At 46.3% G+C, this 13,303-nt stretch overlaps 1 protein-coding gene across 1 annotated transcript in view; it reads left to right on the top strand.

The window, feature by feature from the left end:
• Positions 1-7,114: 7,114 nt before the first annotated feature.
• Positions 7,115-13,303, top strand: part of LOC311322941 (protein TMEPAI-like) — a gene marked incomplete at both ends in the record, with an annotated part of 30,961 nt that continues 24,772 nt past the window's right edge. The window contains one exon of the mRNA XM_084455059.1: positions 7,115-7,214. Within this exon, the coding sequence (XP_084311185.1) occupies positions 7,115-7,214 (100 nt within the window). The remainder of the gene's footprint in view (positions 7,215-13,303) is intronic.

Here is a 13,303-nt window from a genome sequence, read left to right as displayed (position 1 = left end):
GTAAACAACACGTGGGAGGGAGTAACCAGCACTAGCCAACTTTCACTAACGTCACCTAGCTAAGTAACGGGATACCTCCGATTGAGTCGTTTCCTCGGTGTCTTGCATAGCTTGCTTGGTTCTCCTGGAAGAACCCACAGCTTCAGCTTGCTAGAAAGGAAGAGGAGGATAGAAGAGGAGGAAAGAGGAGGATAGCTATGGTATGGTTAGCTAGCTAGCAAGCTGAGCAAACAATCCAGCCAGATAGGACTTCCGCACGCCACTTTCCTATTTGTTAACGCAAATGTAGTGTAGAATGCACAAGATTGTTTTCTGTAAAAAATGAAAAAAGACAATGTTAAGCGTTTTAATCGCATGGAGCTCGCGCGTGCAGGAGGCAGGACACGACGGTGGTGATGTAAGCAAAGAGTATGGAATGCCAAGAGGGGACACCTTCTTCTTCTTCATTTGGTTTCTGGCAGGCTAGACGCCGACGTGGCGTATTGCTGCCTTTCCCTGGCCATACACGGTACTACACCCCTCCCAGACCCCCACACCCTAAGATGTAGGCCTGTAGCGAACATAAAGCTTGCCACCGCCCTCCCCACCTCATACTGGTGACTCCCATGGCCCAAAAGGACCCTGAGAGACACAACTGGCTCCCCCACCCTCACTACCCTGAGCAAACATATCAGCCCTCTCCCTCCTGTACCTCCCGCACTCCAACATGACATGCCTCACCGTCTCCCTCCCCCCACAGATACACGGACCATCCACATGTTTCCCCATCCGGGCCAGGTCCCAGGCCAGGACACAATGACCAAGCCGAAGCCTGGTCATCATGACCTGCTCCCTCCTACCCCTCCCCAGGGCGCCCCTCTCCCCCCCTAACACTCCCCTGGATCCCATGGAAATGCCTCCCTCTCACCTCCACCTCCCACTCAGCCTGCCACCTCTCCATCAGCACCCCCCGTATCCCACCTCTCCACTCAGCTACCCCCAGATCCACCCCTGCCACCTCCTGCCCTAAAGCCCCCTTAGCAGCTGCATCCACAGCCTCATTCCCCTCCACCCCCACATGAGCCGGGACCCACATAAACCCCACCCTACCCCCCACCCTCTCCAGAGCCCCACCCTACCCCCCACCCTCTCCACCCAGTACAGAGCCCTACCCTCTCCACCCAGTACAGAGCCCTACCCTACCCCCCACCCTCTCCACCCAGTACAGAGCCCCACCCTACACCCCACCCTCTCCACCCAGTACAGAGCCCTACCCCCCACCCTCTCCACCCAGTACAGAGCCCTACCCTACCCCCCACCCTCTCCACCCAGTACAGAGCCCTACCCTACCCCCCACCCTCTCCACCCAGTACAGAGCCCTACCCTACCCCCCACCCTCTCCACCCAGTACAGAGCCCTACCCTACCCCCCACCCTCTCCACCCTGTACAGAGCCATCACCAGTTCAACCAAGAGGGGACACCTTTGGTACCCGCCTGAAGAGGGCGCTCACGTAGCATTGCCGCCATTACGGACTGTCGTCCGCTGCCGAATTCATGCAGTCAGGTCAAAATGAAGACTACAAATCTGCTTGGGAAAAACAAAAACGGTGTTCTGCAATAAATTGTCAGAATTATCAGGGTACATGTCCAGAGCTTGACTTTCACCAGTTCCCCAAAGATTCTGACAGGTAAATGTTTGTTCACAGAAAAGTGTAGAAATGGAAGTTTACTGGTCCTGACAGTGCTAGCTATGTTAGTTAGCTAGTTAATGTTAGCTGTTCACAAAAGATCCTGACAGGTAATGTTTGATTAACTTGTTCACAAAAGGGCATTGACACCTTCCTGCTGCAGGTCAGCACCTGTTCTATTAATACATCCATGGTCAGCACACACACCTCCCAGAATAGTACAAGGAATCTAAAAAGATCTTTTTAGGCAGTGCAGTACAGATGATGAGGATGGAGCAAATAAATATTTTTTTAAAAGATGGCCTTTAGTGTGTTTCTTAGAGGGTATCAAGTCTTGCATCAATAGTGAATTCCATTACTGTATGCAGAAATATAAGCAGTGTTTCAACTTCCTGGCAAAAAGTGCATGTGTGCTTCATAGGGGCCCCTGGGGATATCTTTTCATGGGGCCCTGAATTCCTGGGAGCGCCCCTGGGTATGTTCGGTACTAGTCTCTACCCCCATGTGAGATCTACTAGGTATACTAGGTATGTCTACTGATGAGAAGAAATCTTTTGTTATACAGCACTCTTAACACACATACAAATGGGCAACACATAGGAACACACACACATGCATTTAGGGTCACAGATGAAATGTTCTCTGTGCTTAACCCATCCATCATCCTTCCCCCAAGGGCAGCCGGGAGCAGACCGTAGGCAGCGTGCTTGGACGCGCCCGGGGGCCAAACAAGTGTTCCAGCAGTGGCAACTATTCTTCCTGGGGTCCTCCACAAACTGGATTGAGAAGACTCAGAGCCAATCCGAATACAGGACAACACCACTGCCCTCTGCTGGCTCTGATATGACACTGCTGGTCAATTTTGAAAAATAGGCAAAGTCACCCCCCAAGAAACAATAATCAAAGTTGTTAACATAAACACATGTATACCCTAAAAGAGACGCTGGGTGCCCTTCTGAATTGCTCCAGTGAACAATATCTAAATGAAAATAATATTAAATGTAATTGTAAATCATCACATATCACTGTAACAGAGGTGGTAGCAGCTCTATTGCCTGAGCTGTTTTACTGTTACAGAGAGCTTCACTGGTAAGATCATCAGAGGGTGGAGATGATAGATGTGTTCTTTGGAAACATTCATATCTATTTAAAGAAGTTTACAAATACCTATTTAGACCATAGAATACAATACTGTAATATATTAAATTTAAGATGTCCATTTCCAGTCCTGTCCAATGAGAGGCCTCGTTCCCACTCAGACTCACCTGGTGGTGTCCTTGAGGGGCTGGTGCTCACACAGCCAGGCCAGGCGAGGCTTCACATACAGGATGTTGTCTGCATACTCCAGCGGTGACTCCTTGTCGTTGAAAGGAAGGAAGCGCATGCGCTTTGAAGAGGGAAGAAATTAGAAAGAACCAGGAGAAAATGCGTCAGGTTAATTTAAGACAGACCCAGAATAGGCCCTATAGTCCAAAATAGTGAACGTGTCTTTAAACAGTAGGCATTTCGACAATGTATTTTATTAGATTGTAGGGAATCCCTTTTTGCCTCTTGGAAGTTATGATACTAACTGATTAGCCTTTGTAATATGTTATGATTGATGTATTACTATTGTATTGTATCATATTGTATATTGCCACTGTATTTTGACGTTTCTGTATCTTGATGTATGCTTTTAGTTTTGAATTCTTATTTTTAGGTAACATCTTCCCAGGGACTACAGGTGGAAATTAGCCTCTGGCTACAACCTGGCTAGTTTACAACTGCTATCTGTATTGCTCTGTAATCATATAGTGATTGTTCATTAACTTGCGGTGTCCCTCAGAAAATAAATAAATCAAATAAAATCAAACAGCTGCCAGACAACAAGCATGTACAGGTTGTACTGTACTTCGTTATCCATATGTAATTACTGGTAGTCAAGGCTGTGAATGTGGGTGTTTCAAACATGTCCATTTCTGCGTGTGCACTACAACGCAATCCGGTGTATTCACACTAAACCTGGGTCAGAAGTGTTTTCAAATGTCTCATCTTTTCACTCTTGAAAACGCTGGAGTAGTGTGGACCTGAGGAGTAGTGTGGACCTGAGGAGTAGTGTGGACCTGAGGAGTAGTGTGGACCAGAGGAGTAGTGTGAACCTGAGGAGTAGTGTGGACCCGAGGAGTAGTGTGGACCTGAGGAGTAGTGTGGACCTGAGGAGTAGTGTGGACCTGAGGAGTAGTGTGGACCAGAGGAGTAGTGTGGACCTGAGGAGTAGTGTGGACCTGAGGAGTAGTGTGGACCCGAGGAGTAGTGTGCACCTGAGGAGTAGTGTGGACCTGAGGAGTAGTGTGGACAAACTAGATGGAATGAATTCATTTCTGATTTTATCCCATTTTCAACTAATGTTGGTAGCCCAGTCACCATGGAAACACCATGCTGAGACAGCTACACAACTGAGGACCCCTTGAATGTGTTTTTTGATATGTCAGGTTATTCTTGGGGTTTACTTGGTTTGTTGGGGTATGGAGGTGTTACTGTACATTACTTGGGAAGGAATAGTCTCAACACCAGACTCATGAGAGTTCTTCTTTCACAGATGCACTACTACTTCCACTCAAAAAATCCAATGGTTGCTGATACCCAAAAATCCTTTGGGGGGGGGTATCTGTCCTGTCTTTCCACTGTCCTGTCTTGTCCCTGCGTCCAATGTTATGGACCATGACCAAAAGCAAATTCCGAGTATGTTGAAAAACTGCATGGCAATAAAAACAATTCTGATTATGTGTGCAGTGGCTGCCTAGTGCTTCCATTGGCTGTTCAGAGCACCAGACAGCAAAGACACTGTGTGACACATAACATTTTATCTGTCCTCTGTCCTTTCTCTGTGAATGGGGAGCAGGAATGGGGAGTAGGGAGTAAGGCTTATCCACCATCTCTGTGAATGGGGAGTAGGGAGTAAGGCTTATCCACCATCTCAGTGAATGGGGAGTAGGGAGTAAGGCTTATCCACCACTTCTGTGAATGGGGAGTAGGAGGTAAGGCTTAGTTTCCTCTGTCCTTTCTCTGTGAATGGGGAGTAGGGAGTAAGGCTTAGTTTCCTCTGTCCTTTCTCTGTGAATGGGGAGTAGGGAGTAAGGCTTATCCGCCATCTCTGTGAATGGGGAGCAGGGGGTAAGGCTTATCCACCATCTCTGTGAATGGGGAGCAGGGGGTAAGGTTTATCCACCATCTCTGTGAATGGGGAGCAGGGGGTAAGGCTTATCCACCATCTCTGTGAATGGGGAGCAGGGGGTAAGGCTTATCCACCATCTCTGTGAATGGGGAGCAGGGGGTAAGGCTTATCCACCATCTCTGTGAATGGGGAGCAGTGGGTAAGGCTTATCCGCCAGGATAGAAGCTCATTGTCGGTCTCACCCCAGAATTCATTGTGAAAACTTGGCTTGGGGGTATCTAGCAACAGAGTAAGCACTAGGTGGCGACTGTTAGATGAAGTTGGATCCGGATGCTGATCTTGGGTCAGTTTTGTGTTTCTTCCACTTTCATGCCCATCTGATATGGAGGAAGCCAAGCTGATCCTAGATCTAATTATGTCTGAGAGCAAACTCACCCTGGAGTAGTGATGAAGACCTATGTCAGGTTCAGATGCATAACTGGGGCGGCACTTAGCTTGGGAGGCAGAGCGGCCAGCTGCGGATCACAAGGTCCCCGGTTCGATTCCAGCTCCCGGCAGTGTGCTGAAGTGTCCTTGAACAAAGACCCTGAACCCCTAAACCGCTCACAGCACGGTGGCGCAGTACCTGGTACTGTCACCTCACAGCAAGAAGGTCTCCGGGTCTTTCTGTGTGGAGTTTGCATGTTCTCCCCCGTGTTCTCAAGGGGTTCCTCCCAAAGAACCCAACATGCAGAAGAACAGATGCTCTTCAGTCCGGTCCCTGACCAAGACCTGGACTGAGCACTTGGACTTGGGGTCCCTGGGTGACATGAACGATGGCTGCCCACTGCTCCTGGCTGCCCCTGGAGGAGGACAGCTGGGATGGGACAAATGCACTGGACAATTTCCACCGGTGACACCCAAGAATTACTTGTGTGTGTGTGTGTGTAACCCCCGGTCTTGTAATTATTATAAACCATTCCGTTTCAAAAAGACGTTTTCTTACAAAATGTGAGTAAAGTATTTGTACATTATTACATTCAATATTATAGCCTATAGTAACACATCAAGAGAAGTGAGAATAGACTATTTTTATGCAAACAGATGTTTTCTAAACATTAACGTTTTCTGTTGTATTTAGAGAGCATAGCTCTAGTAGAGATTTCTCTGATGAGGTGAGCCAAGCAGGAATGTTGTGTTTAGTATTTATTGCGTGATGTTGTCGGCCTGCAATCTTGGACTACTGTCTCATGGGGGGTTATTTTCCTGTGTATGTTAAATAGTTATTCCTCAAGTATTTGTATGTTTGTGTGTGTGTGTGTGTGTGGGGGGGGGGGGGTCACGTGTGTTGGTGTGGGGCAAGAGAGTGAAGCAACCAAAATGTTTTGAAAAATGTACATTTTATATGGTTTGGGAATTTTTAAATGGCAAAAAGAGTATAAGAGGCGTGTAGGCTAATGCAAGTTCAGTTGATTTTCAACTATCATCTGGAGTTGCTCCCCAACTGCCCGTGTTCTCTGGTTATTTATAGACGGTAGACAGTTTGGGTAGGAGGTGGTCCGTCACATCTGCTGGGTATCTGCTAGACTGCGGGGTCAGCCCAAGGTTACCTCCTCAATGCACGCCTTGATTGGTCGTGGCTGCCCTTAATGAGTGTGTGTAATTCTACACGCCCACGCTCACAGTCCCTAGACCAGCCCCTCTCTCACCGCCATTGTCACCACCAGTCTCTCCACTCCGAGTCTGACTGGCTTCCATCTCCCCACCCCCTGTCTGGCTGAACCGCTCCCCGTGTGGAAGTGAGGGAGGAGAGGAGGAGAGGAGGGGGAGTCAAGCCTGCCTACATCGCATCACGTAACACTGAGCCATTCTTTTGAATGAATTCGAGGGGAGCGCAGGGAAAAAATCGTTAGACGTCAAGATGCGGGGAATCTATTCTCCATAGGAAACAGACGCGTCTCTATCAGGGAGGAACCAGGATGGCTTGAATGTGGAGATAGAGGCCGGAGACAGCGGGCTGCTGTAGGAGTTGTCCTCCCTGCTAGGGCCGGAGACAGCGGGCTGCTGTAGGAGTTGTCCTCCCTTCTAGGGCCGGAGACAGCGGACTGCTGTAGGAGTTGTCCTCCCTTCTAGGGCCGGAGACAGCGGGCTGCTGTAGGAGTTGTCCTCCCTTCTAGGGCCGGAGACAGCGGGCTGCTGTAGGAGTTGTCCTCCCGTCTAGGGCCGGAGACAGCGGGCTGCTGTAGGAGTTGTCCTCCCTTCCAGGGCCGCTGCCGGCGGCTCTTCCCCGGCGTCCCGTTACTCCTGAGCCCCATGCAAAACATAACGGTCCCGGGCAGCTCCAGCAACTCGAACTCCAATGTCCTTTGCTCCTGCAACTGCACCGGATCCCAGCCTCAGGGGATGGATATATGTGAGTAACACATTTAGAACAGAGAGGCTTTGTCACAAGTCTAACCTTTTAGCACGTTTGTTTTAATGCAGAATTGGTTTAACGTGAAATACCTTGCTACACATAGCCTACTGTTCTTTTGGCTTATAACCTCGCGGGAAGTAACTGGATTTGTTGAAATATTTCGTTTCCTGTTATTTTGTTTCCAATCCTGTATTTTTTCTAGAGTTCTTGAAAACCCGACCGTCATTAGACTAGGCAGTTTGGTGCATTGACTATAACCCACTGCTATTTAGCATATCGAGGCCAGACTAGGTTGTTGAGAGCGATTTGATTATTTTTCTCCATTATTATATTGTCAAAATACATTTTATTTGATTAAACTTCCAATTTTCTGTAGGCCATGTTTATTTCATGGTAAAAACTCGAAGCTGCGTGTCGGATCTGCTGTGAGAGGATTCATGCGCAGACAGTCTCAAACTCCTGCGGTCTGGGCTAAGTTGGTACAGTCTACTCCCAAAATCACAATAATGCTCATATAGTTTGGTAGACGCACATGACCACGTATGGACTTGGGTTATAGCTGATCGAGGCCTTTATTTCCTACATTCAGTCCATCTGAGCGACGCGTAGACAGCCAGTCTGAATCCGCCGTCATGTCCCCTTCCCCCACCGCGCCAGACCGTCTTGTCTAAGCAAGCGTCCAGACGGGGATGTGTGTGTCTGAAGCTCTGCAGGACAAAGGGCCAGTAGTAATGAGCATGGGAACTAATAGGGTTCTCACCGGGTCTTGAGCATGGGAACTAATAGGGTTCTCACCGGGTCTTGAGCATGGGAACTAATAGGGTTCTCACCGGGTCTTGAGCATGGGAACTAATAGGGTTCTCACCGGGTCTTGAGCATGGGAACTAATAGGGTTCTCACCGGGTCTTGAGCATGGGAACTAATAGGGTTCTCACCGGGTCTTGAGCATGGGAACTAATAGGGTTCTCACCGGGTCTTGAGCATGGGAACTAATAGGGTTCTCACCGGGTCTTGAGCATGGGAACTAATAGGGTTCTCAGCGGGGCTGTGTGTGCGCGAGCGTCCACGCGACAAATAGACAAATATATTCGAACATTTAAATGAGGTCTAGGTCGCATGAGACACTTTTGTTCGGTCTGCAGAAGGTGAGACATGAGAGACACAATGGAATTGAATTAGGCCTATATTTACAGATCCTACATTTACAGATCCTACATTTACAGATCCTACATTTACAGATCCTACATTTACAGATCCTACATTTACAGATCCTACATTTACAGATCCTACATTTACAGATCCTACATTTACAGATCCAACTCATTTAGGGAGCTATTTTAGGGACACAAACAGGTAGGCCTATATGCCAATTTAGACAAATGTCACCCTTATTATAACGTATTCAATTATATTTATAATTATAATAATAAGAACAGCACCAATAATAAGACGAAGAAGAAGAAGAACACCAATAATAATAATAATAATAATAATAAACCCTCAAAAAGTAGTTAACTCTATCAAATCAAAAGCTAGACTGGAGAATGTTGTATTTGCAAGAAGGCCTACTGTATAAACAAAGGCCTAATTGCAACAACTAACAAGTTAACACTTGTCAAAACATGTTATAATTCCACCTGTGAAACGTGTTATGTACATAAACTTTCTCCCTCAATTACACAGATCTGTTTTCAGTGACTTTATGTTTATTACATCTTTTTATGGCATTTATCACATTTATCACTGTACAGCATGATGCATATATACAAAGGTTTTGTGCTCTCACCAATTTTATTTGTACCTCAGTAAAGTAATCTATAACTGCACTATGTGTGCTGGTCCAACAGGGACCAGTAATCTATAACTGCACTATGTGTGCTGGTCCAACAGGGACCAGTAATCTATAACTGCAGTATGCTGGTCCAACAGGGACCAGTAATCTATAACTGCAGTATGCTGGTCCAACAGGGACCAGTAATCTATAACTGCACTGTGTGCGCTGGTCCAACAGGGACCAGTAATCTATAACTGCACTATGTGTGCTGGTCCAACAGGGACCAGTAATCTATAACTGCACTATGTGTGCTGGTCCAACAGGGACCAGTAATCTATAACTGCAGTATGCTGGTCCAACAGGGACCAGTAATCTATAACTGCAGTATGCTGGTCCAACAGGGACCAGTAATCTATAACTGCACTGTGTGCGCTGGTCCAACAGGGACCAGTAATCTATAACTGCACTATGTATACTTAATCTATAACTGCACTATGTGTGCTGGTCCAACAGGGACCAGTAATCTATAACTACACTATGCTGGTCCAACAGGGACCAGTAATCTATAACTCCACTATGTATACTTAATCTATAACTGCACTATGTGTGCTGGTCCAACAGGGACCAGTAATCTATAACTGCACTGTGTGTGCTGGTCCAACAGGGACCAGTAATCTATAACTGCAGTATGCTGGTCCAACAGGGAACAGTAATCTATAACTGCAGTCTGCTGGTCCAACAGGGAACAGTAATCTACTGGTCACTATGTTTACCACTATGTGTCCAACAGGGATTTGCTTTACTTGAGCATCTTGCTGCAGTGAGGCCTGTACATTGAGCTGAGGGCCTCAGCCACACACACACACACACACACACACACACACACACACACACACACACACACACACACACACACACACACATACACACACAGACACACACACACACACACCACATACTGTACATAAACACACACGCTCACGCACACACAATTCACAGAACACACACAAACTCAGGTGTCTATACTGATGACATGATAGTGATGTTCTGAGCTTGCCCTCCCGCAACTGCTCACCTTCACCAGCAGGGGAAACACATCCTGGAAGTGATCAGAGACGGATGGCCGCTACATACTTTAAATATGTTTAGAACTAGGAAGAACTGCTCTTTCAGAGAAGGAAAGTTCTTGTTTTTCCCTGTACCCAGTCACACAGACCTGGATCCCTAACATCCAGATCTCTGCAATACAGCAATAGTGCTCCAGAGTAGGAGAGAAGCTTTGACATTTGACGGAGAAAAGGTTGATGAACGTCCTGTCTGCGTGCCCTGAAGGCATCCAAGCCAACTGGGGGGTACTTAAGCAGCACATTTCTACCAAAATGTGATCAATTCATACAGGATGATGTTTCCTGAAAACAAAACTTGGAAATAAGACTTCACAGTGTATTATGTAAATCTTGTAAATCTTTTTTTTTATGCCATATGTGTTTGCCTTTAAATGATATATTCACACTTTCCTGTAGTTGCGTTGACTATGTTGCAGTTCTTTTCAGGAACATGTTGATATTGGATTGGGCAGCGGCTTTTGAGGGATGTCATATACAGTACCTGTACATTTTTGATGAATTGGTTAAACGCACTCCTCAGTTTAAATACCGGTCACCCGCTCCGTTCAATTGCTAGCTTTTTGTTGGCGTAGCTGGTGTTCAAGAGACGCTGTCACGTGTCACGTGAGTCAGAGCATCCGGGATCGAACCCGGCGTGGGGCGGAAGCAAAGCTGATGAGCGTCGCAGTGACACCTGTTACATTTAGCGGAGTGCTGTTGTGTGCCCCATGGATCAACCCAGTCACCACTGGCACTGGGGCCATCTGTACAGCGCATCATACAGGACATCATAATCACTACATGATTGGTCAGAATCCTGCTGACAGGGCAGCTGCTCGACCAATCTGTGAATGCCAGTGGGTTCTCTATATGTCTTCAAGACATGATTGCGCAATGCTTATTCTGATATGCCAGTTCCACTGTGTTTTGTGTTGTTGGGTGGTTTGTGTGTGAGGAGGTAGGTAGCACACTAAGCAGGCCCAATACCTGTTTATTTTAGTGAGAAGTGCTTATCTTATCTGCTGAAAGCCTCCTGGCTTACAGACAATTTCAGGGAAAACATGAACATGCTATTAATAGCGTTGTGCACTGACTGAATGAGCTGTCTTAATATGGGGACAGCTCCTCACTGTTCTTTGGCAGGAGAAATACTTTGGCTGGTGAGATATGCAAATTATGAGTTTTTCACACATGGATACACACGCTCAGACACTGGCGCAAGTGCACATGTGAATGTATAATATACACACACACACACACCTCTCACAGGTGTCACTGTGGCTCGTCAGTATTGCTTCCACCCTCACTCACCCCTCGACTCGATCTCCAATCCTCTGACTTACAAACACATGTGACTTCCTCTCATAAACAGCGTTTTAGCCAGCTACGCTACAGGAAATCACCACCTCTCATAAATGTTTTAGCCAGCTACGCCACAGGAAATCCAGAAATTTGATGGCGCCGGTGGTTATGATTTATATTGAGGGGGAGTTTAATTAGGTTAAGATACACAAGCACACACACCATTTTCATCCAGGGACTTGTTTGTGTCATCCATCTCCTCTGGGGTTGCAGCTAATTCCAACTGCAGAATGAGGAAATAGGATATGAATCTGTTTTTTGGGCTGGCTGCTGCAGCTTGGTTTTAACTTAAACACTCAGCAGAACTCACCAGCCTGGTGAATATCTGACCCTAGCATCAGGTTGGCAGTGGCCACCTCCTCTCCACTGGTGAATATCTGACCCTAGCATCAGGTTGGCACTGGCCACCTCCTCTCCACTGGCTTGGTTCTGAAACAAGGGGATGGAGTGTTTTAAGGGGCACTACAAATGTTTATCCTTCAGAATTTCACATTTAGATGAGGTTTCAACTACAGTACAGTCAAAATGAACCCATGTAGTTTATTATTACCCAAATAGATGACACATCACACTGCCCTTTCACACTTGGACAAGAATAAGAGATTTAATATCATCAACCCCAAAAAATAAAATGACAAGATTAACCGAAGGTGTCTTTTATTTCAAAACATCTTGCCAGGCAGGGGAGAAGGGAAAGTGAGAACGGAGTGGTCTACAGTTGGGGACATACTCAACAAGCACAGGCAAGACTCTCCTGAGAGGGCGTATGTAGTTAATGCAAGCTACTGCAAAATCATTAAATAGGCTTTAACACATTTATTATTGCATTTTACTGCGGTTAGGAAAATAATTTATTTGCATTCTAACAAATGCCTTTATCCAAAATGATACACAACATGAACCTTGGGCCAGGCTCAAACCAGGAACCCTTCAGCTTCTAGCCTGAGTGCATCAAATGCATTGAGTGCCCAAATACTTAGAGGTGCTCCACCACTGCCACGTGCAATGAGTGTGAAACGGCTCTGCTAACACAGTGCAAGTGTGCATTGCACCTGGAACCCAATATGGTGGCGACCAATAGTTTGACCCGGTTGTGACGTCAAATGCAAGGCATCTATATTGTTATGTATCTTTATGATATTGTGAGTATGGCTGATAGAATCACCTCACAAGTGGACAAGTATAAGACACTACATGCTGCTGCTAGGATTAAAACAACACATTACTGAAGCTACCCATGGACTGGGTAATATACCTGACCTGGAAGTATTACTAGGGATAAGCATCAATAATATTTCAGCGACTGCATTACTGTTTTTGATCATTACTGTGTATTCTTTGATGATCTGTTGAATGCATCTGGTGACAAAAGAGAATTTATACAAAAGTACTTTTACTTTTACTAAAGTACTATTTTGGAAGCGGTACTTAGATGCCACAGCAGAATGGACATTTTCATAACTTGCAAACTCCTTTGATCCATGTAATGTACATGACAAATGAAATAGTTGATGCCTTAAATAGCAACTTAAGTAAATGCCAGTTAAGATTCAAAAGAGGTCACATGATAAAATATCACCATGGATACATAGCACTATTTTTGAGCTGAAGAGATTGTATAGAACAGCTGAATGAGAGAAAAATGAAACTAGAGACCACCGTAGCATTATGAAGGAGCACATTTCCGTCTATAACAATGCTATTTCCAGTGCACTGAGAGGAGAACCCATTTTCAAAGAATGTTGCAGAAAATTGCAAGAACTCTCGGGTAGCGAGGCTACTGTTCCCAGCTATGGACCCGCTATGGACCAGCTATGGACCCGCTATGGACCAGCTATGGACCA

This window comes from Borostomias antarcticus (assembly GCF_949987555.1).
Source record: "Borostomias antarcticus genome assembly, chromosome: 21".
In the NCBI taxonomy this organism is placed as follows: Eukaryota; Metazoa; Chordata; class Actinopteri; order Stomiiformes; family Stomiidae; genus Borostomias; species Borostomias antarcticus.
This window is presented reverse-complemented; position numbering and strand designations above follow the sequence as displayed.